General features: G+C 36.6%; 1 protein-coding gene across 2 annotated transcripts in view; it reads right to left on the minus strand.

The window, feature by feature from the left end:
* Positions 1–512: 512 nt before the first annotated feature.
* The window catches only part of PPP3R1 (protein phosphatase 3 regulatory subunit B, alpha), a 42,013-nt gene continuing 16,307 nt past the window's right edge, over positions 513–26,218 (minus strand). The window contains exons 1-6 of one of the 2 annotated variants that reach the window (XM_009921945.2): positions 20,657–20,683; positions 18,465–18,504; positions 8,442–8,618; positions 6,082–6,141; positions 4,989–5,173; positions 513–2,670 (exon numbers count right to left, since the gene is read on the minus strand). In XM_009921945.2, the coding sequence (XP_009920247.1) occupies positions 2,623–2,670; positions 4,989–5,173; positions 6,082–6,141; positions 8,442–8,618; positions 18,465–18,477 (483 nt within the window). In that variant the 5' untranslated portion in view covers positions 18,478–18,504; positions 20,657–20,683 and the 3' untranslated portion in view covers positions 513–2,622. Of the gene's footprint in view, positions 2,671–4,988; positions 5,174–6,081; positions 6,142–8,441; positions 8,619–18,464; positions 18,505–20,656; positions 20,684–26,218 lie in introns of those variants that run through there. The other variant, XM_069787522.1, reaches the window with a different exon arrangement.

Raw genomic sequence — 26,218 nt, forward strand, 5'->3', positions numbered from 1 at the left:
CAGTAGAAAGGGAGGGGGCAGCACAAAAGGCCAAAACAACTGCACCACAAAGAGCAACAGCAAACAGCTTCTGTGAAGGATATACCTGCTACAGGGAGGATTTTCACCAGCAGAGGTCTTGGACCTCTCCTTGAAAAGGAAGCTGCCTTTCAATCTCCACCTACATTAGGGTTAGGGGGTTTTTTTTGTTTGGTTTTTAAATCACCTTACACTTAGCACAATCATTCTGAATTTAGTAGGATTTAAAACAAGGTATTTTATCTAATTTGGACACATAGCAAAGAGTGCCTTTACAAAAAGAAACCAAACACTTAAGTGGTCTTGAAACTAAAATTAAGCCTGAAACTATTATTCAAGGGTCTGTGTGCACCCTGTGCAGTTTTTCAATAAATCTTTATAATCAAAGAGGGGACAAAAACTTTAAGCAGCAGGTTTTCTTTTCTTTTGAGCAGGGTACAGAGCTGCTTTAAGATGAACAGGAAAGGTCTAGGTAAGTACTGAAGCACCCCAGCCAAGGTTCAAATGTTTTATTTTGTATTCATATAGTATGAAGGTTCTTATAGTTCCCACAACATATGATGTATCATGCAGAGGAAAAACTAAACATTCAACATAAATCATTTTTCCCCACACAAACTAAAAAAAAAAAAAACCACCTCATCCCTCCCCTTCCAATTCCCCTAAGGAAATAACATTAGCACTAATTTCTATAATGCCAGCCAAGATATGCACAAGCAAGTAAGAGAAATTGAAAGCGTTTGCTAAAATGTTTGTAACAAATACTTATGTACAAAAAATTCACAAAAGACTAGTTCCCCCTTGAAGCAGAGCACATGGCAGTTGACACTGGAACAGATACAACCACTGGCTGGGATTATAAACCACGTACTGATCCAGAGGAAGGAAAGTTACATGTAGTGGAGATTTTTGTTTTGAACATTAACATTTACCAAAGTTTGGCAACATTATCTTTTAAATTATGCAAATTATGTAAACAAGAGGAACATTTCAAATTTATCTACATGCAAAACTTCATGTCATGCAAGGACACCAAGCACCTGGATTTCTCTCTCACAGACAGAGCCCATGATGTGCAGCACTCAGTTGAAGGAACAGCTATGGCAGACAGGTGCTCTACTGAAGTAGGTTCAGACAACCTGCACTTTCCACTGCTGATTATAAAACAATTTTTTTGATAGAAAACTACTATACAGGAAAGATGTACTGTCCTAAAAAAATCTAGCAAATATTTTTCTTTCAGCCAATAGTACCATTGCAGAAAAGGGAAGGGATGATATAAAGTTGTAAAACATGGCTCGCTACTTTTATATCACACAAATATATCAAGTTACCATCCATTACAAATTATGATATGGACAAATCTAGAAAAGAAAAAAATTCTCCAGGCAAAGGCCTGGAGAACTGCAAGAGGTATAAATTTAGATAGTGTGAAGTCTTCCTCCTCTATGGCATAGGTTAACAAGATTTTTCCCCCTGTATGAATCCTATATACATACATATATATATATATAAAATATTACCAGTTATTTATGCTACCTGTAGTATTCTTTAAATGCAGAGGGGAAACTATCATGGTTGAAACAACAGAATTTAAATGGCAAGAACATTTTATAATCCAAGTACTGTATAAATAAGTAGATGGGAATCCTGCACAGTTATGTTGACCCTAATTTCATTAAGCTAAGCACAAGAGAATCATGAATGTGTCTATCGCCTTGAGCAGCTGTATCTAAAAATGAATCCAGAACAGCAGATTTGCCTTAACCACAGGACAGCTGTAACTGCTCCCAGGTGACAAAATCTAGCAGCCATCAAAGCATCCCGCAGTTACTATATGCACACAAGGGCTAGTTCTTGGCAGTAGCATTAAACTATATTCTCCTATTAAGTGGAACTGTACTAAGTTATTTAGCAAAGAGACACAGTCCCTGGTAATATATTAACAGGTATAAATAAACTTAGTCTCCTGTGTTACAAAAAACATAATTAAGATGAATTAATAAGCAATGCTTTGTCAGCCAGTCAATATATAGAAACACCTGAACAGTCACAGGAAAAGAGTTGACCTAAGACCCAGTTAAAATTTTACATTCTTCTACTATATATATAAAACTGTGTGAAATAAAAGTAAGGATGTATATCCATATATTGAACTGTTAATATTCTGCTTGGCACTTTGTACTCTAGTTTTGTTTCTGAATCAAGTATATTAAATTAAAGCCCACCTAGCTACTACATATAGAAAGCTACATATATATCTATATATAAATACACACACACATATATATATATAGATAGATATTTCCTTGTTATAAAAGATGAAGAAAAATAAATTAAAAAGCCAACCCCTTCCCTTTCTCCACCACACTGATATGCTCTTTCCATCTTTGCTGTCCTTCAGACTTTAAAGTGCTACACTGAGTTATTGAGAGAATAAAAGTTCAATAACACTTAGTTGGCTTCATGAGGCTCATGTTGGAAAATGTGGCTTCACAGAGAAAAATACTTCCATTTAAATACACAGAGAGCATTGCTGGACATCTTGAGCAGATCTTCAGAGATGGAGAAGAAAGCAAAAGTGTTGGGTGGTGCCCTACAGAGTCACACGTCTACAACCATCTTTTTGTGGATATCTAAGCCTCCTACAACCTGGGAGAAAAAGAAGTGTTCATAAATAGATGAGAATTGAAAGTTAGCAAGATACAAAGAACACACTTTATTCAGAAGACACATTCAGGTCAATCAGAATTACAGTACTTCCCTGGCCTCTCCAAACTCATTTACATTTCACAGGTATTGTGTGGTATGTGAATGAATTATGTATTACCCAAGATAATGACAACAGTACAATTTACACACTCAAGGGCCTGAAAAAACAGTGTAAATTACACTATTTTGGGTCTCCTCCCCCATCTCATATTCTGACCTTGTTTTATGTTTCAGCATGTTAAATTAAATGCTAACCTCACTTCTAACATACCCTGTAAAACTGTGCATCTTTGCAGGAGAAGCAAAGGGCCTTAGGAAAGGCGGCAGGATTTCTGACAAAACTGCACACACCCAAAAAAGAATTGCCAGTGTTCAAAGGTGTACAATTCACACGCAGAGAAAGGCAAAGGAAAGGCACAATGTCAGAGGAACTTTTTATAATGTGGAAACAAAATTCAAAGGCCAAGTGGTATGGCCAAATGCCACAAACAAAAAAGTATTTTTGTAGATGGATGGCACAAAATTCAAAGAAGGTAAAATGCAAGAACAAAAGGATAATAGATTGTAGGAATGAAAGGTGTCTTGTCAGTAGGTCAACAAAAATTGAAGAAATTAAAAAAAAGGTAGAGGAAAATCAAACGGCAGTGCAAGACAGGAAGTCTGGGCAGAAGCCCAGGAACAAAAGAAAAGGGCAACTTCGTATTTGATGGATGGCTAGAAGACAACAGCCCAGTGCAAGAAATAAACAGATATTTCACTAATCTAGGTGTCTGCAGGCTGCAACTCATTCCGAGTTCTTTGAAAATGTGGTCATCTGCACATGATGCCATGAAAATAACTAAACTCTACCAAAAAAAACCCAAACCCCAAAAAACACAGGCAATAGAACCTTTTTGCTTTAATAGTTTGGAGAAGGGCAGATTTTTTTTTTTCCTTTTTTTAGAACTTGCATTGATCATGAGTATGAACAAGTTACATTTGAACTGAAGTTGTAAATTTAAAGAGTAGAAAACAAAAGCAAAGCTTGAGTGCCTACTGAGTCAAACTGTGCTATCCAGGTGTGTGTTCATTAATACACCATTTAATATTAACATGTAAACACTCGTTGCAATTTTAAAATGTTCACATTTCAATGTGTCATTTACTTTTTTTTTTTAAAGAGAGAAAGAATTTAAAACTCCCTGTCAACTAATTAAACAAATACATGACATGGGTGAAAATCAACCATTTCAAGTCTCAAGTGCTACATTCAAGCATTCTGCTCAGTAAAACTCAACGTTTTTAAAATGCACCTTTGAACTGCTTGTCCTTTTTCAAGAGCGGCACTTGAGGGGTTACTCTTCCTCTAACTGACACAAATCACACTATCCTGGTGTTTGTAAAAACCTCGTGTTCTGCAGATGGTGATAATCTCCCCAGGCTCCCTCCACACCCTGCTAAAATAAACCTTTCTAAAGGGTGATTTGGAACAGACACCTAGTTTGGAGATTGGGAGATTAACCTAAAATTCAGCTCTGTGGAACACACCTCTCCCCTCCACGCACCACCCCGATACTGACACTTTTTGAAAGAGAGATCTGCTATGGCGTCCTCGGGTTTTACAGCTTTCAGGTGGTTTAAAGCATTCCCCACCCCCCACCCCAGCAGACTGTACCTGCCTGCCCACTATGCTTTGATTTATTTTTTTTTTTTCCCCACACAGTGTGTTCCATTAAGCAGCTATAGACATTTAAAACAACTGAAGTGTCGATTCTTTTTTAATCACGTTTAACTGTTGAAAACAAAGAAAACCAGCCTCCTACGACAAGCCAGTCGCTCACAACTCATCTTTAAAGCTGCTATTTTCTACCAGCATACAGACTGGAATCCAATATATGTCTTCGTGTCAGGCTAGCATTTATATACAAAAATAATCAGGACTAGTCTTGTGTTTATTGTGTCATACAATGACATAGAAATTACTTTATACAAGTTGCTGTGCTCTGAAACGCCCTCTTCTTCCGGCACACTAGGTTCAATAGGAAAGTCTGCATCCTGAAGGAACAGACTCATGACTTGCTCATACACCAGAAGACACATTGCTCTACTGTAAGCCACGAGATGACGATACCATCTACAATAAAGCTGTGTCAAAGGGTGACTGTTTCCAGATCTGAAAAAATACTCTGCTTTTATAACTTTACCCTTTATACCGTTTACCATTTTCCCTCCTTTTTTTAAATTCCAAATTATCAAAGTCTTTTTTAGAGGTTACTTACAGCACAGAATTCTTCAAAGGATATTCTTCCATCACCATCCTTATCTGCATTAATTATGGTTTTATCTACAATTTGCTGTAACTGAGTGTCTTTGAGATTGTTCCCAACCATCATCTTGAGCACCTGGAAGAGCTCTCCATTTGAGATATAACCATCTTTGTCCATATCATATATGCGAAAAGCAACTGCAGAAGTAAAATATACACATGTAAAACTTTCAGTAACAAATGTGGTCAGAAAAGAGCAATATACATTCATGTGCTTTGCATTAACGCTAAGTGACAACAATCCTGCACAAACTGCGAAAAATACTACATGTTAAGTGAGATTTCTAACAGCCTTTCCGTTTCATTCTGAAGAACATGAAACATCAGAAACAATACAATGAATGGTGCTACTATAGAATTTAAAAGAAAGAGTTCACTTTAGAAATGTCAGCTGAAATTGTTTTAGCGCCAGCAGTAAAAGAACTCTTAAAAACACCAAACTGGCAAATCTTCACCACTGCAAGTAAAGCACCCAGGTAGCAGCTCATTTGCAAGCAGAAAAAAATTACAACCTTCCAGGGGACTGATGAATCAAAATTCCACCTGGCTACTTTACTGCAAGCAATCTGGCATTAAGACTGAATTTATTTCTAAACATTTCAGTCGTAGTTATTGAAAGTTACATCCATGACTAAGCCTATCCCTTCCCCACTCCAAAAGCTTGGGTCACGTGTTCCTGAGATGCAGTTCTCAAACAAGAATTTAGTGCTGTTCTGCTGTAGTAGCAAAAAATTTATTATTCTCATGCTCCCATAAAGCAAAGCACATTGCTACACAGTTTTGTGAACTAAGTATTCTTAAATGACTTATTTTTTTTAAAACAGGAAGCAACTGAAGATATTCAGAAGGCAACCTCAAACCTTCTCCGCAGAAAACAGCGATGGCAAATTGACACAAATGACAACATGTACAAAAAGCTTACAAGCTACCTTCACGATTTCCCACTTTTTCAAAGAATCTGGATTTGCTGATTTCTCAGTGTTAACTAACAAAAGTGTATTTTTGAGGACCAAAAAGTTTTTGTTAAGGAAAATCAAAATACTTACACCTCAATTTCTGTTCCTTATCTCCTTTGACACTGAACTGGGAGACTCCTTCTATAAATTCTAAAGAGTACAAGAAAAACATTTACAAAAAAGTGTATTTTTTTTTAATAAACCAAGGAAATAAACATTCAGAAATTTTTAGAAATTGTAAAAAATCCAAATTACCCTAAAATCTTTAAAATATTGCCTACCATGACACCTAAGTGTCCACATACATTGATACTTTAACGTACTTCAGCGGGAAGTACTCCAAATCCAATACTGCTCTCGCCAGACTTGTTCTCACCAGTATTTAAGTAATTTTGTTGCTAGACTTTCACAAGAATCTGATGTAAAACTCCATCAAGATCTCTACTAAAGCTACTCCAGCAGGGATTCTAATTGTACAGCTCCTCTCAAGATTGGTTTCTCATCTTAAAGCAAGAATTACATTAAAACTGGAAACTGCTCTAAAACAAATTTTAAAAAAATATTTTTCTATAAGAAATAGGGTAAAAAGAAAATTTACACTGTTTGACAATGAAGTCATTAACTCCAGGAGCAAACTCTTGAGTTGCCCAAAAAATAAAACCCTGGGATGTGATCTGTCTGGATGAGATCCTGTAACTCGACTTCTTAGAGTTTTGGCTGGTAAAAATGACAACGGTGTGAAACTACAACCTAAACTATGATATATAAAAATAGAGGTATAGCAAGATAGCATTAGGTTGAAAGGCCTACTACAGGTTCAAATTTTGTGAAGTTAAATCAACAACTCCTATACAATTTATCAATAAAAATGCTTGACTGATAACTTGGATATTTTAATTACTTTTTAAACCATTATGCTTAAAGATTAATAAAAAAAAGTTTAGGTCTTTCAACAAAAGAATGCAAGTTTTCTCACACTAGCAATTTTCGTTTTCATAGTCACAGAACGGTTTGGGTTGGAAAGGACCTTAAAGATCATCTAGCTCCAACCCCTCTGCCATAGGCAGGGACACTTTCCACTAGACCAGGTTGCTCAAAGCCCCATCCAACCCGGCCTTGAACACTTCCAGGGCTGGGGCATCCACAACCTTTCTGGGCAATCTCTTCCAGTGCCTCACCACCCTCCTCATAAAAAATTTCTTCCTTACATCCCATCTAAACATATCCACTTTCAGTTTAAAACCTTTCCTTTGAGCTTCCCTCTGAGACAGAAATAAAGAAATTAAATGAATCAAACTTGGCCAGATGACAACAATAGAATTCACTGCCTCTTCTTGCAGCATCATCATTTTACTATACAAAATTGATTTTGACAACTTCCTGTTCCCACCCAAGACAAACAGCTCTTGGTAATTATATTAATCACAGCTCAATCTCACATAGAATTTAGTATCATCTTTCACCACTGCCTATTTTTCACAAGGGAATTTTGGACAGTTACATACTACTTCTAGTGCTTTGGAAATGGATACCAAGAAAGCCTCAAAAACTCAACATACCAGCTACACTGTAGGTCTCCCTATAGAAATTTGAGGGGGTTTGTAAAGGTTAGAAGCTTTTGTATGTTAACATTTTATTTAAAACATTAGCCTGTCAATACAAATGAGATTGAATAACTTTCTCCAATTAAAAAAAAAAAAGAACACTTAAGAAAAACTGATTAACCTTTTCTAGTCATGAGCAATAAGAAACAGTAAACATTAGCTTGAACAGAACTTACAGACATTATCACTTCTAAGGGTCAGAGACTGTTTTAACATAAACTAGTAATGAAGATTTTTAACCTGCTGGTCCTTTTAATCATGAATATTTAAAATAAGTCAAAATTTCAAAGGAATGTACCAAATCAAAACTTCTGCTTTTTGCTTGAAATGTCTACTTAAGATCATAAAAAGAATCCTGTAAAGGAAGTATCAACAGAAAAATTGGAACCACTTTCATAATTTAGAAAACTATTTTCAAAATACTCCAAAAGACAGATCTCCTAACATTTGGGTAAGTACAACTTACACACAAAGACACCACTTAACACAATCTACCCCACTTTTTTCAGTCTCTTCAGCCTAAGAATATACTTCAGATAGCACCACAATTGAGAGTCTGAATTAGTGTTCTTCAAGAGATACTTAATGAGTAGTCCTAAATCGGTAAGACTTGGAAAGCTATTACTGAACAATCTGCTCCTTTAAGCATTTCTTTCTGGAGTGTATTGCCCTAATGCACCATAGAAACTAGTTTTACTGGTACTCAGTTTCACTAGGAATTAGAACCTTATTTTGATTAACAAGTTTTCTTCACCCTTCCTTTCTCAGTTGAAGCAAAATTTGAATTCCAAGGCTCCAAGAATTCCAATAAAATGCCACCACCTGTCACCAAGCACCGTGTCTTACCTTTGAAGTCCACTTCTCCATTTCCATCTGTGTCAAATATATCTATTACTCGCTGTACTAATGGGTTCTGTTGCAATTCAGGTAAAGACATGAACTCTTCCACGCTCAAAGAACCAGAGTTGTCCAAATCAAGCTTCTTAAATCTCTTTCCTAGTCGTTTTATCTCATCCGCATCAACTGAAAGAAAAAAAAACCAAAAAAACACACACCTATTTTCAGAAAGGCTTCAGTAAACCCTTTGCCAGTTAAACACAATGCACATTTTTTCATTGCTTTCCTACCAGAATTTCTCCTACTTCATTACAACTATTAAAACACTCTCATGGAAGATTATAAAGGTAATGTCAAATTTGGAAGACAAACACAAGCCTTTTCAGTTTATTTTAAATAAACCTTACCTTTTTTCCTCCCTGCACCAGCCATAATACAGTTAGCCTTGTGACTTACTGAATACCACATGCTGACACAACATTTTTAAGGATTGAGGATGCTTAGCTAGTTCTTAGTCAGACAGCTCTTACAAATTCAAGGTATGAAGAAATTAAAGAAGACACTGAGTTTTCTTTGAAGGAGCTAGCATTATGTTTATAGTAGACTAACATAAGTTAGAAAGACAATTATATTAGTAAACATATTAGCAAGACCAGTGCTTCTTAAGCACACCAGACACATGAGATCTCCTGGGATACGTGCCAAGTTAAGCAGGTTAACACAGTCCCACTGTTGACCAGTAATCACTCACCTACCCAAAACATCACCCAGACAAACCCAAAATAATTTTTTTTTCCCCTCCATCTTAAACAGGAAACAGACATACCCGTAGCCATGACCTGCATACATTGATTATTTTTTTTTTGTGTCCCAGAAATGAAAGCAGATTCAGGTTCTGCAGCAGTACAACTTCATCCATCCTCTTCAAATTTAAAAAGAATCTCAATTACAGCATATACCTAGTACCCTACTTTACACCTCTGGTTTTGCCTGGAATAGACTAATCTGTGAATCAATAATCACCACTAAGAAATCTTGTACTCTGTGACTGCTGAAAAGCTTGAAAAATTTTCCCTGTAACAACCTGAAAATTCTTTATCAGCAGCTTGATTTATGTGACCAAAGTTAGTTCACAAATTGCTCACCATATTTGGGTATGAAGGAGGAACTGAGGTTCTGAGGAAGTCCTAGAAAGTGGCCATCATACAGCAAACCACAGCAAACCTATCTTACAGAACCTGATGCTTTCAAACTCCCCATACCAATTTCTTTCCCAATATGAACAGCCTCCTCAACATTTCTTAGCTCCATTTAGTGCATTTGCTCCAATATTAAAAGAAATTGTTTCTTACCTTCTACAAGGCACATACATACCACCTGATCCACTTTACATCACATCAATACCTTCTTAGGCTTTTGTAAAAGTGCAACATAAAAACAAACAGCACTTATTCTTTCCAATACTCAAGGTCAGCCAACATGCAGAGCTTTATGTTTGGAAATTGTAGCCAATTCAGAGACCAGATCCTCTACCAAAACAGTAACAAATTTCCACTTAAATTTCTTGATATCCTTGTCTAAAAAACCAACCAGACACAAACCCAGACATACACACAACTGCAGTATTTCAGAACAAAGGAGAGAGCACACCAGAAGTCCAGAAGCACAAGATGATTTTCTGTCAAGACTTCTTTTGCCTGAATAGTAAATTCAGACATTCTGCAGTTAGTCAGTCTTGGTAACTGCTTGCAACTACAGAGGCAGAGGGCAAAAAAGGGTCGATACGCCCAGAACAATCTTCCCTTTGCTGTGCCAGCAAGCAACAGATCCGATTCTTCCTCCTGAGCTATAAAAATAAGGCTAAACGGTATTTCCAGAGGCTTAAACTAGTTTCTTCCATTTCCAGTAGGCAATTTGGCGTTTCAATTAATAAGGCTCTCAACTGCAATAAAGCCACCAGTTTACATGGAAGCCTAGAACATGATTGAAGGTGTGCCCTTAACAGCACGACATCGCAACACAGCATCAAAAGCATATTACTGTCAACATAGCTATACAGAAAGCCCTCTGGATCACACAAAAGGAGCCATATCACCATATGGTAAGCTATATGTCAAACGTAATCATGAGACTAAAAGAAAACAGTACTAAAAGAGAATGGCAAAGCAGAGTTCTACTGGCAATTAGCCCAAACAGTCGCTCATGAGTTCCACCAGCACAAAATGTTTATTCTCACCAGTATACTGAAGGTATTTGTCAACTCTTGCTTCTGCCCACAGAAACTCCTTGGTTTCCATTTTCCTTAAAACTGTAAATGGATTGAGTCTTTGAAATGGTAGACACTATCTAACCTCACTCCCTGCCCTGCCACCAGAAAGTTACTTGACCCACTACAGTTTAATGCGAAGCCACCACCTTGGCAAGCTGTTAACATGGGAACCTCATTTTTACTGCAAGCTCTACTCCAGACTTGCGCCTCCCATAAAAAGAGTTGATATCCTAAAAAAATCCTCACAGCATATGCATCTGAAAACGCACAAAAACATTAAGCATGGCTTGTCACACTACACATGTAAACACATTTTCCAATGTAAAATGAATGTATGAATAGACATAATTTATAGCTATACTATAATAATGTAAATAAGGGCTCGTCCAGCCATGACATCAGTCTCTGTACTTTTATTAGTCATGTTTAAAATGATGTCCTGATCCAACCACAACTCTCCTGCTTCCCTACCTGGACTCAGAAATCACAACACCTTTCAACAACTGGCCATTATTTTGTTAAGACAAATCCCTCATAAATGATCTACTTTTGAAATCAGAAGCGTGCAATTGCATCTAGAACTCATGCTGGAAAACCCTGAAATAAGCTCTGTGAGGGTTACTATTAGAACTATTTCCTACTGGAAAAACCAAGAACAATAAAAAGGTACATGCATTATTTATTTCTTTAAAAAAAATAAACTCACTTTAAAACAACTAAGCAGCCAACTAAGAGTATTATCTATAGTGTATATAATGCACCTTTATCCTCTTGCCAGATCAGTGAAATCTCAATTCCAATATTAATAGAAAGACTAGCACTGACTAAAATTGAAAGATTAAAGCCGCCTAAGCAACTAAATAGTTCTGTAATTTCACGAAATCACAATGGAGAAAAATGAGAGGCAGCAACATACCTGGATCTCTTCTCCCTTGTCACACAAACTAATGAGTTAGTTAATTGCGAGTTCGGAAACATTTCTAACTTACACTTCGGAAAACCTTAAGTACCAGAACACAGTAATGAAATTTTTTACATATCAGGATGTAAACAAACAGATGCCTGAGCCAGGACTGAAGCCCAGCAGTCATTAGATAGCATCATTTTCTCAGAACCCCAAAGTAGCATTAAGCAAAGTCTGATTTCATTACTTCAGTCCATTTCCTGGTTTGGGAGCTACAGTCCACAGTATTTTTCCTCACAAGTATATAAGCAAAGACTGAAAGTGAGACCCAGAGTTCTGTCAATGGTCTGCTTTGAAGTGGAGCTAATTACCATGTATACAAATCAGCTTTAAATTATTATAGCTGGCACAAAAGACTGACAGGACCAACTCTGACACCACACTGGTCTGCTCTAGTAAAGAGATAAGATCTCCCACACAAGATGTGCTAAGTAACCAAAATTTTGCTAGAAAGGTATTTTATCTCAAGCTAATCTATCTTTTAGGAGGACCTACCAATATGAATTCCAAAAGAACATTTTATTGGGACATTCAGAAACTGATCCACCGCATGCAATGTTAACAAGCAACGCTACACTGAAAATACACGCTCTGCCATCACCTGCTGGGCCTAAGAGCCACTGTTCAGTTAACCAGCCTTGCATCTGCAATTAGCCAGATACTTAAACTTACAAACCAGTGATGCACCAATTTATTTTTTTCTTTTGAAGATAGTAGTCAATGAGATTAGGATTATGGATGATAAAGACAAGAATTGGATGATGGGAAGGGGAGAGGTTGGAGAGGCATGTAAGAATATTTCTCAAGAATGTTTTTTATGCTTTGCTGAACTGTAGCAAAGCAACAACTGCCTAAATTATGAAATTAAAGAGAAGCCTTCATACTTAGAAAATGTTAATTACTCTTTCTCCACATACACACACATCCAATTTCATAGTTCATACAATCAATTCCAGTTCAGCTGCAATATACAGACCATGTACAGAAGTTTAGCACCAGTTTCTACTAGAAATGGGATTGCAAATGTCTCATTCCAAACCTTTAAACATTCAAGCAAAAGGACTGCCTGCACTAGAGAGCTGAGAGAGGTTCTACTCTTGGAGGGGGAGGCGGGAGGACAAGTCAAAGAACAGTACTGAAGAAATTAGTATCTCTGCCAAAGGCTGAACAAGTATCAATCTCATCCAATATTTTGTTTCTGGTAACAGACACACCATGGATGAGAGTACTTGGGAGGAAGAAATAATGAAAAACTGACTATATGATAATTTCATATCAGAACAATTTCATTATTTTTTCCTTAAATATATTGCAAGCACCTCACCTACCTTTAAAATCCTTTCAACAAAACTGAAATTTAAAAAGCTTATACACTTTAAAAAAATTTTATTTCAGTAACATCTTTGTCTTCATAAAATAGCTTTAAAAATAAGAATATAAAATAAGGGATTAATGCATTACAGTATAAGCCTTAAATTTGCATAATTTTTGGCTATTCTTTCTTCCTTCAATTCAGTCATAATTCCTGCTGACTCCCTCTGCCTGGGCTAAACTTACCTAAAAAACACATAGGTTTTGGGGGTTTGTTTGATTTGGATTTTTTTAAATAAAAACAGCATACATTTATGTGTAACAACATATTTCAATAGCATCCTATTAATTTTTTGTTCAGATGTCCTCCCTGAATGCACATATACAACACTCCTCACCTATGACGGATGTGCCCCTTTTCATAAGACTGCTTTTTCCTCAGTATTTAGCAACAGACTTTCTTAAAATTTCACATCACTGTCACTGAAGAACAGAGTACTGAATTGAATCTTCAGAGCCTGAACAAAATACTTCTCCGAAGGCTCCTTACAGACAACCTAGTGCCCACACAAATATCCTGAAGCTATACTGGAAATGCAAGGCACAAGATAGTTCAGATACAGTGAAGGTTTCTGAGCTGGAAGGACTGATGGTGGCAGTAGCAGACAGAATTTTACAAGACAAACTCAGGAGACCAGGATAGAGAAGAAAACACTAGGAAATCCAAGGAGGTCCAAGTCCACAACAGTGTAAACAGGGTGACATCATCACTGAGCAAAATAAGGAGGATCAAGCTTTGTTTACATCATTTGAGGCAGAGTTTGCCTGTGACTCATCACAGCAGTCTGAGCTTCCTTGAGCCCTGACCGCAGTGAGCATTCCTTTAACCTCAAACTCAAGTTAGCCTTTTCTGTGCTTTGCTCACCAACTGACATGAGGCTCTATGCTTCCTATGCTTTTCAGCAGAATCAGAAAGTATCCTGTCAGCTTGGCACTGATGCCTGAGCTTACAAACATACTAACTGGCTAGAAATAATACCTGTTAAATGTTTTTCTTTAAAAGGCTTTGCTGGTAGCCTGGTAGAAACATCAAATTGTTCACTGTTTTATTTATTGAATAATTATTGCATAATTGAAGAATTTATTTATTGAATTATTTATTTCATAATCCATTTTGAATTTCATTCACCTTGTAACTAACACAACAAGGTGGCATTTTTTAAGCAGTGCCAGTATTAGGGATTTTTTTGTTAAAGAACTATCAGTATTTTCAAAAGATACCTCTTCCATCCAATTATTAAAATTCTAGAGCCAACAATACCTGTGTCATATCTTGAATTCATCTGCATACATCTAAAAATATGATGAACCGGGTTAAAATGCAAGAACTCCACTCTTCCAAGAAACCACATGCAAATGCTCTGTGAAACTGCCATTTTAGTACAGTAGCTTTATCTGTCAGCTGGACACTAGTATGTTGATACATATTACTAAATACCACACTCCCTTCCCCAACACAGTAACAGAGGATGATCCATAAGTTTTAAAACAATTGTCTGTTTCAAGCTGTTACTCACATAACTGACGCTCAGATAGTATTGTAAAAAGCATTCAAGTGGCAACTCAAAAAGCTTCATTAAAAGCCAATTTCTGGAGTGCAATGTGTTCTACATTGAAAAAAGTAATTTCAGAAAATTTGTTTTAATGATACTTTTTCTAGTCAAAGTAAAGGTGCATGATTAGTTTGCTATTAATATGACAGTCAGAAGTAAAGAGTGCCTTAAAAATACATACCTCTTTGAAATCCACTACATTCAGTCATAGTTTTAAGAGGATAATTGATTATGTATTCATAATCATACATCCATTGATGCAGAGTAGACAATACTTACACAGACATTTGCAAAGTGTACAAACCTTAGAAAAGCTGTACATGTCTCAGCAAAGAGGTGCCGGGCACTTCTGAAATCTAAGTGTTTATCTAAATGTTTAAACCTGTATTTAAGAGGTTGGCTTTTCAGATACTCTTAAAATACCGGCTCAAAGTTGTAACTAACAAAAAACAGACCAGAGTGTGGTCACAGAGAGCCTAGTTCCCACATATTTTTCTAATATGAGATTATTATAAACAAGAATATTGCTAACGCATTAGAAGAAAAAGATTTTTGTAAATAAGACATGTTCTGAAATTTGTTTTAAATATTTCCAGGTTAAAAAAAATATTTTTCCCCTATAAGAATGGATTGCAGAGACCTCAAAATAAGACAGATCTTCAGCAAAAGCTCTCACCTCTATCTACAGTCTTGTCTGATTCACGAATATAATGTTTCAGAGTAGCAACCAAGACAGCCATTTCAGTCTTGGAGATCAGATTTCAAAAAGATGACGCTCTTGAGAACACATTCAACCACTTGTCTTGTATATGCTTACACACAGCTGGCCTAATCCTTTTCATGACTTCAGATATGTCAGTTACAATCTCCTAAATTAGAAAACAAATACTAGTCTCCTTATCCTAAAAACAAAACATACTATAAAATATTGTTTATACTATAAAATACTATAATATAAACTACTTTCTACTATAAAATATTGTTTACTATACTATAAAATAGTTTTCTTCACAGCTTTTTGCTACAATAGAATTTTCTTATGGACAATTTGACATAGCTCAGCTAACATCAAATTTTCAGCATGTAAAACAGCACTAGATTTTCAGTAATTTCTCAGACACAGCACAGCTGAAAAACAAAACCATACTGTTTTAAGGAATACAAAAATACTAATCCACCCATGAAAAGAACTAATGTTCTAAAATGAAGGGTAAAAAGAATATTAACGGTGTGCATCCTCTGCATAGCATCCTGAATTTGCTTCCTGTAACTGCCAACTTTGAAACAAAATTATTCTTATAAAAACCAGACACCAAAATAGTGACTGCAGTCCCAGGCAGAGGTTACGACCCAGTGCCACCATGCAGACAGCATAAATACATTATTGCTAACTGCCAGTCTCCCAGAAGTCTAAACATTCAAAATCCTTACCAAACCATCTTCAAAAACACTGTCTGGTCTTGCCTCGAAAAGCTTTTGTCCTGTCAGTAACAACTACTTGGAAGCAGCATGAACATTTAACATTTGAAGAACAAGGTGAATACCTACTTAGTGGACTGATTCACAGACATGCTACTGTACATATCTGTGCCCACCCCCAAAACCCTGCTCCTTCAGGATATTTAGGCATGCAGAATCTTTAAGCACAGTACAATCATTGCAGCGATTAGGCAAAATAAAGCAAAGGGAAGCGAGTAATAACTACATCTCCCCTAGTGCATGTAGTTATGATGCCCTGAGAAGCAGCTGACTTTCTCTCTACTGTGAGAAGGGCCATCAAAGCATAAAAAGCTTTAAACATGCGAAACCTCAGATTTACATGATGATATCCTCAACATACAGTTTAACCACAGAATATAATGCGGAAATCTTCTCTGCAATAAAAGGGGACAAACAAGCTCAAGTAATAAATCTTTAGGTTGGCAGTTGCTACCAATGAATATAGCTTGTCCTAGAATCAAAAGTTAAGGATGGCAACACACTGCTTACAACTCTGCCAGAGGCATATCTAGTTAAAAAAACCCAAAAAACCAAATATTCAGAAGCCAGTTCGTCCCTAAGCAAAAACTGACCAATGAAGCAGTAACCCAAGATTGATATACATGATTCAGGAAAAGACTACTGAAGTCTTCATCAAATATGAAACTTTCACCCACATATCCGTATTTAACAAAATATACACTGAGAACACAACACAGCAATGCAGTGCTGTGGCTAAGATTCTCAAGTGTTTACAAACTAAGGACTCAATTTATAATTCATGTGGACATGTGTATTAGGCATAGAGGACTTGCAAATTACTAGCTGAAGCCTCATTTCTCTGAAAAACATATTTAGAGAAAGATTCCCCCATGATTATTTATTTCATATTACTGTTTGACTTATGAGAGCTGGAGTTCAGTTATGACTAGCATTGTGAAAGCAATCTAGAAGACAGTTCCTATCTTGAAGAATTTATTATCCTGTTTAAAAACAAGATCTGATTCACTGAAGATGAGGAATTTTATCAAGCAGTTCATACATACACACACAGGTCTACACATGATTTAGTGCTGAAGAAAAACATTCAAGGAAAAAAGCAGTTAAAAATAAGTATGCTTAGCATAACACCACAGTCACATTTCACAAGACAACCCTTTCTTTGGTCAGCTTTAGGCAACAAATACTTTGTTATTTTTACAGGGTAGACTAACCCCATGAGACAGAGCAATGAGTTTTATGCTCATGTGGCCAAAAGTGAGTAACAGTGTCGTGGTTTAACCCCAGCTAGCAACTGAGCACCACACAGTTGCTCGCTCACTCCCCCCGTGGTGGGATGGGGAAAGAATTGGAAGGGTAAAAGTGAGAAAACTCGTGGGTTGAGATAAAGACAGTTCAATAGGTAAAGCAAAAGCCCTGTGCACAAGCAAAGCAAAACAAGGAATTCATTCACTACTTTCCAACGACAGGCAGGTGTTCAGCCACCTCCAGGAAAGCAGGGCTCCACCATGCATAACGGTTACTTGGGAAGACAAATACCATCACTCCAAACGTCATTCCCGCCCCGCCCCCTTCCTCCTTCTTCCCCCAGCTTTATATACTGAGCATGACATCATATGGTATAGAATATTTCTTTGGTCAGTTGGGGTCAGCTGTCCCAGCTGTGTCCCCTCCCAACTTCTTGTGCACCCCCAGCCTACTCGCTGGTGGGGTGGGGTGAGAAGCAGAAAAGGCCTTGGCTCTGTGTAAGCACTGCTCAGCAACAGCAAAAACATCCCTGAATTATCAACACTGTTTCCAGCACAAATCCAAAACACAGCCCCATACCAGCTACCATGAAGAAAATTAACTCCATCCCAGCCAAAACCAGCACAAACGCCAAGTGGCTTCTCACCCAAATGCCTGGCTGCAAGCATGCACAGAAAAAAATGCTCTTTCAGCCTCAACCTCTCTTTCCTCTCAGGGTGGAAAGACAGCTTAGGCAATATATTTGACTCCTAACATAGCACATGCTGCACCACAAGCTGTTCCAGATCTCTGAGGAACTGGCACTGGGACTGATGGAAAAGCCCCACCAGTTGAACTACCAATTATAAAGCTTCACTGTACAGACATTGAAACTATTAGAAGTTTGTTTCATATTCTGATGGAAAAAATAAAAAAATCTTCATAATTTTTTTTTTAAAGATGGACTGATTTTTTATTTTACAGTCTAACAGCAAAAGCTGTATTATTTCCAAAGGTAATCTTTCACCTTTTAATTTTACTCTTTTGGTTAGTATATAAACTGCATAACTTTTTAAGCAGTAATTTCATACATAAAAGTTGTACCTATGGATCTCCGAATAAGATTAACCTCCCTAACAATATAATGTAGCAATTAAAAAAAAACTTACAGTGCGAGCACATTTCCAAAGGGTAGCTTGCCTCATTTCCCTGAAACACAAAAAAAGAACAATGTTGCAATTATTCCCAAGTTAGCTTAGAGGAACTACTTTCAGTTTCAGCACTGTAAAGATCTCTGGCCACTCACATTGCATGGTTATTTAAATATAAATATATATATTTTAAACACAACAACCATGGACAGTGTTATATATGGATAGGTCTATGTTACCAAACATACAAAGAAATATAAAACCATTGAGAGGTCTCCTCCAATGAGAATTCCCATGAAAATATCAGCAGTCCACACGATGATGGTAAGAACTTCAATCTCATATTCTGAACATATGTGCAAATACTACTTTAAGTTAAAATATTTAATTTCAAATTTCAAAACTTCACATAATCTTCTTTACCATTTTATTTTATACACAGAAACAGACACATCCTTATGAATTACCATGACAAACCTTACTCAATTAGCATAAGAAAATCATAGCCTATTTTCTCACCTGAGCCACCTGCCCACTCCCCCCAAAAAGGATTCACACAGGAAGAATGATGCAAAAAAAGTGGTTTACATGACCAGAAATTCAGATGTAACAGTTTTACATTTAAGTATTTTTGTAATGTAGTACGTTAATATGTTCCTGTTTTGTAGTTAATAGAAAGTTAAAATAAGATTTTAAAACCTTGCTGCACTACACCACAGTCATAGCAAGAAAATTTAACTTTGAAGGTACAGTCACTTTGAATTTGCACATACTTAAATCTGCAACTACTGCAGCATGAACACCAAAAGACACTAACATTAAAAGTTGGTATTTTTTTCCCAAATGCCTCACTTTGAGCCAGAGAAGATCACAATACACACATGCTTAATATTTTTTTCAGAATCAGTCAGCTAAGAAGTGACCAGAAAACTGAAGAGATTCATAACCAAACGTCTTCAAAAATATTATTGTTAAGGGAATGCTTTATACAAGAAAACAAAACATATTTAAGATTAGTCTAAGACATTATATTCAGCGGTGATTCCCTTATGGTGTGGAATGTAAGGGGTTCCATAGCTGAGCACTTACACAGAAAGACTCCTCAAAATTATACCAAATTGAACAGAAATACAGAGATTACTTGACAGAAAAAAAACAAAAAACCCAACTACATTTAGCCTGGAAGCATGCAACTGCATTTCCTAATAAGGACAAAAAGGGGCAGAACAAGTATCTCATGAATCTAAACATGCCTGAGAGGAGATATGTTGTTGGGGGGTGGGGGGGATTGCTTTTTTTTTTACCTCCAGAACACATTCACTTTGCTTATCTCCCACAATCCACAAGCTCTCTTGCTTCTTCAAAAAAGTTAATACACTTGCTTTACAGGTAGAGCAGAAAAAGATACAGCCTTAACTTCTTCCTCATTGCCTAGTTATGGCAAGACAAAGTAGCAGAACAGAAATGTAGATGAGGACTGTCAGGTCCCTAAAACCTCAAACAGGTTGACCGAGATATTCTACAAGAGAAACTTATTCCACTGTGGCAGGGAATCCAGGAGAACGGTCCCACATGGAAAAACTTGGATGGAACCCAACCACAGTCTTAGAAAAAACAGTGAAGACCAAAACAGCTAGTAAAAGCCTAGTGTATGTGTATAAAAGGGTAGGGGATTTAAAATGGGGTAAAGCAGAATTTTGAAACAAGAAGAAACAGGAACCAGAGGATCCAGCTAGGCTGCTCAAGACACGAGGTCATGAAGAGGCAAGAAAAACACCAGACTGGAAGGCTGCAAATTAAAGGAGAAAGTTGAATTAAAACCAGTGCACTTATGCACATGCACACACAAATATACAATCATAACTACATCAGATAACTGTTCTAGGCACTTACATCCTTGTTCAGGTACTGGGAGAAAGTTAATTTATAGTACAGGCTACTGAAATCAATCTGCCTAAAGAAGCATAAAACGCTTCTGAAAATCAAGCAGGAAAAATTAAAAACGGGAATAACTTTTTTCAGTCCACAAACTAAGTGTAATATAAGGAGTCTTACTATGCATCTAGATGCACATGCTAAGCTATAACGAAGTTATCTACATGAAGTAGCCTAAAAAAATATTTGGAGAGCAGAGAAAAAAAGTGAATAAACTTTGACTTAGTTTCTCTGTGAAACAGTTACTGCTAAAAAGAAGTGTTAAAAATACTTACCTATCCAGGACTGGAAAACTTGGATATCTACAAGAAATTAGAAAAATCTAGTAAGTGACAATGTACAAATTACATGATTATTCAGTATTTGCTACATAGTATTTAAATAAGGTATTTTAAAAATTAGTTACCTGATACTGATGTGCTGAGTATTCATCTTCACAGAAGAATCCAAAAGTCTACAAGGTTTTAAAAAGATTTTAGCCCCCCCCTCCTTTTTTTTTTTTTGTACAAATAAACATTCAAGCTACTCATGCCAAGATTCCTGTTTGCACAGCTGTGACCTGGACAAACACAAAGGTGTTCCTCTATACCAAAGACTTGATCCTCAGAGATGAAGATTAATGACTTGGTCTTGGGGACAGGCATACTCTGAACAGCAGTACAAAAAGGTCACTTATTTGTCCCCAAATACAATCCGTGTACATGCTCTATGAGGTACAATATAAGCCCTGACACACAAGCACTAAATAGGTTGAGTATATTTTTGCTGTTTAAGAATAGGTAGGCAGTAAGACAGAAGGCCTAGAGCTAAATCCACATTAATGCGTTATGAAAAAAAGCAGGGAGAGAAGCACAGCTATGAGACTTCATAAAGTATCAAATGAGCCCTTTAAGGAAAGAGGAAAAAATATCAGGTACACATTTTCATCTGTACAGTTTTAATGCAAAGAATTACCAAAGTTTAACACCAGGACTAGGTAGCATTCTAAAGAATGCTCGAAAATATTACTTTTTGACTGGATGCACTAACAGAAAATTTGACAGTAACTGCAGAAGATCATCATAAATATAAACCTTATTCAGCAAAATAACACTGCACTGACATTTATTTTTTTTATTTTATAGTTTTAAGATAATGATACTCATTTATAAAGACAAAAGTCACTGTAAAATCTCCAAACAGCATGTCATTTCATCTCTGACCCACAGAAGTTGATTTATACAAATGAATGTGCAGAGTAACAAGGTTCTGATACAACTTAAGATTGCCAACTTAAACTCACAATATTAGTATTTGCTGCCAGATATATATTTAGCATACCTCACATGAAGTGAGAGTATCCTCTCATATACACTCTATTAGCAGATTTAGAAACAAGCGACACATGGTTTGTTAAGAAATGAAGCTTGTACGGCATCAACACTCCACAACAGACTTACTTGGCACCTATTCCTAGCATAAAACATGCTTTCCTCAGCTGCATCTGGGTATTACCACCATACTGCTGGAGTTCAACTCTTCTCTCTCAAGTTACACAATTAGAACAAGTGGCTGGAATACTATGGATATTTTGAATAGCCTTATCCTTTCAGAATAGTCTTGAAATTTTCTTGAATGCTATTAGATCCCTACAAGTTAATTCCTGGTTAAACAGCAGCAAAATCATGACTTATAGACAGAAATAATTAGAGATCGAGGAACAGTCCAGAGACTACTAACAGAAGGCTAACCAAATTATGAATATTGCAGAAATATCAGTTTACTAGAGAGAAGTCAAAACATGTCACTGAAGTATTTCAGAGGTTTATATGACATGTAGTTTGTTCCTTTAAGAATAAAAGTGTTCTTTGCAATTTTATTCTCTGCTAATTATTCTCCTTTTCTCCTTTCAGCAGCTGTGCTTTTTTACTGATTACGGATAACCTTGGACTTTAGTCTTTATTTCTTCTGTAGGTTATCCATAAAAATGTGTTTCTTGATTTCTCTTTCTTTGGCAGTTACTTCAAATACTAAATAGCTCTCTCTTCTTAAGATTGGTTTTGTACATGCTCCTCCAATGTAGGATAGTTAAGGGCAATTATCTTGACAAGTTTCCTCTTAGTGAAAGGCATGAAGAGCTGTGGATAGAAAATTTAAAAAAAAAAAGGAAATCTGCAATTAGCAAAATCAGCAACAGAATCTAAATTCTTAGCTGAAGTTTTCTATACAAAACAGCTTGTACACAGTAAGACATCAGACTGCAAAAGAGTTCTTCAGCATACATTAGTAGAAAACACTTCCTAGATCTGCTCAATTATATGTTACTTTTCTGCATGATGTACATCCTTTTATAAATAGTTCAGAGACTTAAATTACAGTGTCAGCCTTCAACCAGTCTTCTGCTTTTATAAAAGCAGAAAATGTGTTTAAATTGCAGCAAGTCATAATGTCGCCTTAGGACTCATCTCAAATTTAGTCCTCAAAAGGTGGTGTGAGAGGGACCACAAATACAAATGAACTCCTGGAACAGTTTAAAAATTGGATTGTTTCAAAACTTTTGATTTGTTTACATAGCCAGACAATGAATTAATTCAACAAGTGGCACGAGTGGTCTCCTAAGATCTGTTTAGTACATGTACAGGAATAGTTGTCCAAGATTCACTACAATTTTTGCAGCAACACACAAAGAACTGTAATAAGCTCATCCTTGTTGGAAATGGCCTCAAAGATGCAAACTGTCTTGACACTACAGTTGGCTGTTATACCTGTGCACCAAAGCTTCCCACAGAAACTGAACATTACTAATGTTTCTGTATTTGTGGTTCTGATGCATGGGCACCTCATGGGCTGTTGTCAACATACTATATGTTGTGCTTCCTGCATTTGCTCCTGCACCTTCTACATTACTAATTATCTTTGTTAGCACAGGAAAAACTACAGAAACAGTTAACCAAGACATGTCAGCTGGGGGTCAGAACTAGGAATTATCAAGATAATCAACTTCAATTCTCAAATTACACAAAAAGCTGTTTTCCATTATCCACTACAACTAGAAAAGAATGGGAGTGTTAAGAAGAAAGGTGGCAGAGGCTGGCAGTCAGCATTTAAAGAGAGCTTACTCAGAAGACCCTTCTTCCTGTTCCACAAACATACAAAATGCTTCTCATTCTTTTCTCATTCTTCTCCATACCACCAAAATTAACGATTAATGAAAATTACCTGTTGCAGAGAATTCTTCCTCCTCCTCCTCCTTCAAGCTCGTTTTCCATGATGTATTGCCATTTCCATAGAGCTTTAACAATGAAGAACTGCCAGCTTGGTAAAGAGAAGTTTGGGGTGGTTTGGGTTTTGGGGGTTTTTTTTTGTTCTTTTTTTTTTTTAATGACCCTTGTTTAACAAGTTACTAGAGCTCTGGCTGTGATAGGCTGGCACTGTATTCTTCCTCAACAACCACCAGGCAACTTGGCAAACTAAAGAGGATGGTATTTGTTATCGAGGCTGCAAAAACTTTTGCATGAATAGAATATGCCACACAGACACATCCACAGTGGTTTAAATATTTGTTAAAATGAATTTCAGACAAAGCCCACAGGCTTTAAGCCACTTAAATATTAGAATTTCTGAATTAACTGATGGTCAGAAAAATATGCAAGATCTCACCTGCTGTAATTTATACATTTCATATGCAACTTACCAGAGCAATTAAAGCCTAAAAGAAGTTTACAAGAGCACAGATGAAAGACATGCCCAAAGTTTCTGTAGACACCACAACAAATAAGGCTTAAAACAAGACAAACAGGAGTAAGGTTTGACTGCAAAAAAAGCAGCAATAAAAACACCTTCATCTACCCCGTTCAGAAACAGTGTGAATACACTTTGCCTTTTTTTGTTAAATCTGATTAGAAAAAACCAAAACACCCTCATCAAACAAACTACTCAATACAGAGAAGTTGTGTCTTAGCCTGAGAGGAGCCTGTGAATCCAGGAACGTGATACTGATTATCTTCCAGTATATTTAACAGGAATATCTATCTGTACACTACAAAAGGAAACTTGTTAATGAGATGTCATAGATAAGATTGCTAGGGAATCTATGGCATTTGTTTGACTCAGAGTAATTAAGTCACCTTTCAGGCTTTGCGTTGCAGCCACTAAAAGAAATCTAATTAAAATTGGGATATTAACACAGTTACAAGACTGGACTTCATTTAAGAGCGGATAATAGTGCAGGCTAACTGCCAAAATTTAGAAATTAACATTTAAAACAACTTCGTGACTTTTACATTGTTTTATGCAAAGCAACTACTAAGTACTTGCTTTGCATAAAAGTAATCCAGGCACAGAGAGTGCAACTTCCGCAAATACTAGCTCCTTGGAATTAGCAGCTCTCTAGCACAAACAAGACTTCTACTCAAATACTAAGAGAATAAATCTACCTCTGAGGTTCTTATAATCATACCAACATTGAGTCAGATATTGTGATGGAGAAGAACTAAGCGAAGCCAAGAAATTAGAGGGCATGAAATTGGAAAACATGTAGAAGTTCAAGCAACTTAAGAGCAGTGACAGTTTCACTGTTAACCCCAAATACTCAACCTAGTTTCTAAGATCATGACCCACAGAAGGAATTAAATACATAAAAATGCCTGACACCCACCTCACATTCAGCAAGTTCCAAAATTAAGTATCTTCAAGCAGTATACTGTATTACACTTCCTAATCTTACATTATTTTTCCAGCCCATCAACAAATCCATTCACTCTTCCGTGCAGCAGCCTAATTCATTGCGCCTCTAATCCTGAAGCTAAAATAGTATGACAGCAGTTTAAGATGCAAGACTTCCAAGCTGAATCCAAGACAGACAATTTATTGAACCTTCACAACTACAGTTTTCACAGTCTCAGCTCTGCTTATGCCCCACTTATTTTTGTAACCAAAGCTGTGGAACAGTCCGACCACATAGTTCATAGCCCTCATCCTGTCTGTCCAAAAATCCAGTATAGTACCTGAAAGTTGGCAACCAATCTCATTTCATTTCTTGCATTTGGACTGTCAAATCTGGGCACTTTGTTACCCACTGGTAACATTCAGTGTTTTGTGTGAACATTCAGTTGTCCACATGTGCAACAGAAGGAATTAAACAGGTTACAAACAAGCAAGGAATTCTTACAGGTTATCCATATCCAGAAAAGCAAGGGATTACAGAAAAAAATAAGGAAAGAAAAGGCAAGGAAGAAAAATACAGAGGCAGCAATAATGGCACCAGGTAAGTAGCACAGACCACAAGTGTGACAGTAAAGGAATTGGCCATTCAGTTGGTACTGAAGAGTTGTGCTCTCCCGCTCTTCAAGTAAAACTTCCCATTAAAATCAGCAATTTATTATTATTAACAAAACTCCAACAGCTAAAATTGCCATCCTATATTAAATTCAGAAAATGGCGTGGGTCATGGAAGAAACACAGAACATGGTCTTGCAATATGTTGGCAAAGAATAAACAGTATTTTTATGGAAGAGTATCCACCATTTGTTTCTTTAATTTTTTAGTCAACCAAAACCAAGGTGCATATTGCAGCAATGCATATAGTTATTTTTCTCCTCGACCTTTGAGCACAAGATAGAACTACAGAAGCGAACCATGAAATTTATGTGTTGGCCTTAAATCTTAGTGTTTAGTTAGTACTTCCTATGCACTGCTAAGAGTTCCCTAGGTATACAGAGATAAGGAATGGATTCAACATCCACCAAGTTTTACGATGCAGCCTAAATATTGAAAAAAAACCCCACACTTGAACTTGCTTTAAGTTACTCCAAGTGGTTCTGGGACACATTTGCTTTACCAACTATGACTGTTGGTCA

Source organism: Haliaeetus albicilla, chromosome 7 (genome assembly GCF_947461875.1).
Source record: "Haliaeetus albicilla chromosome 7, bHalAlb1.1, whole genome shotgun sequence".
NCBI lineage: Eukaryota > Metazoa > Chordata > Aves > Accipitriformes > Accipitridae > Haliaeetus > Haliaeetus albicilla.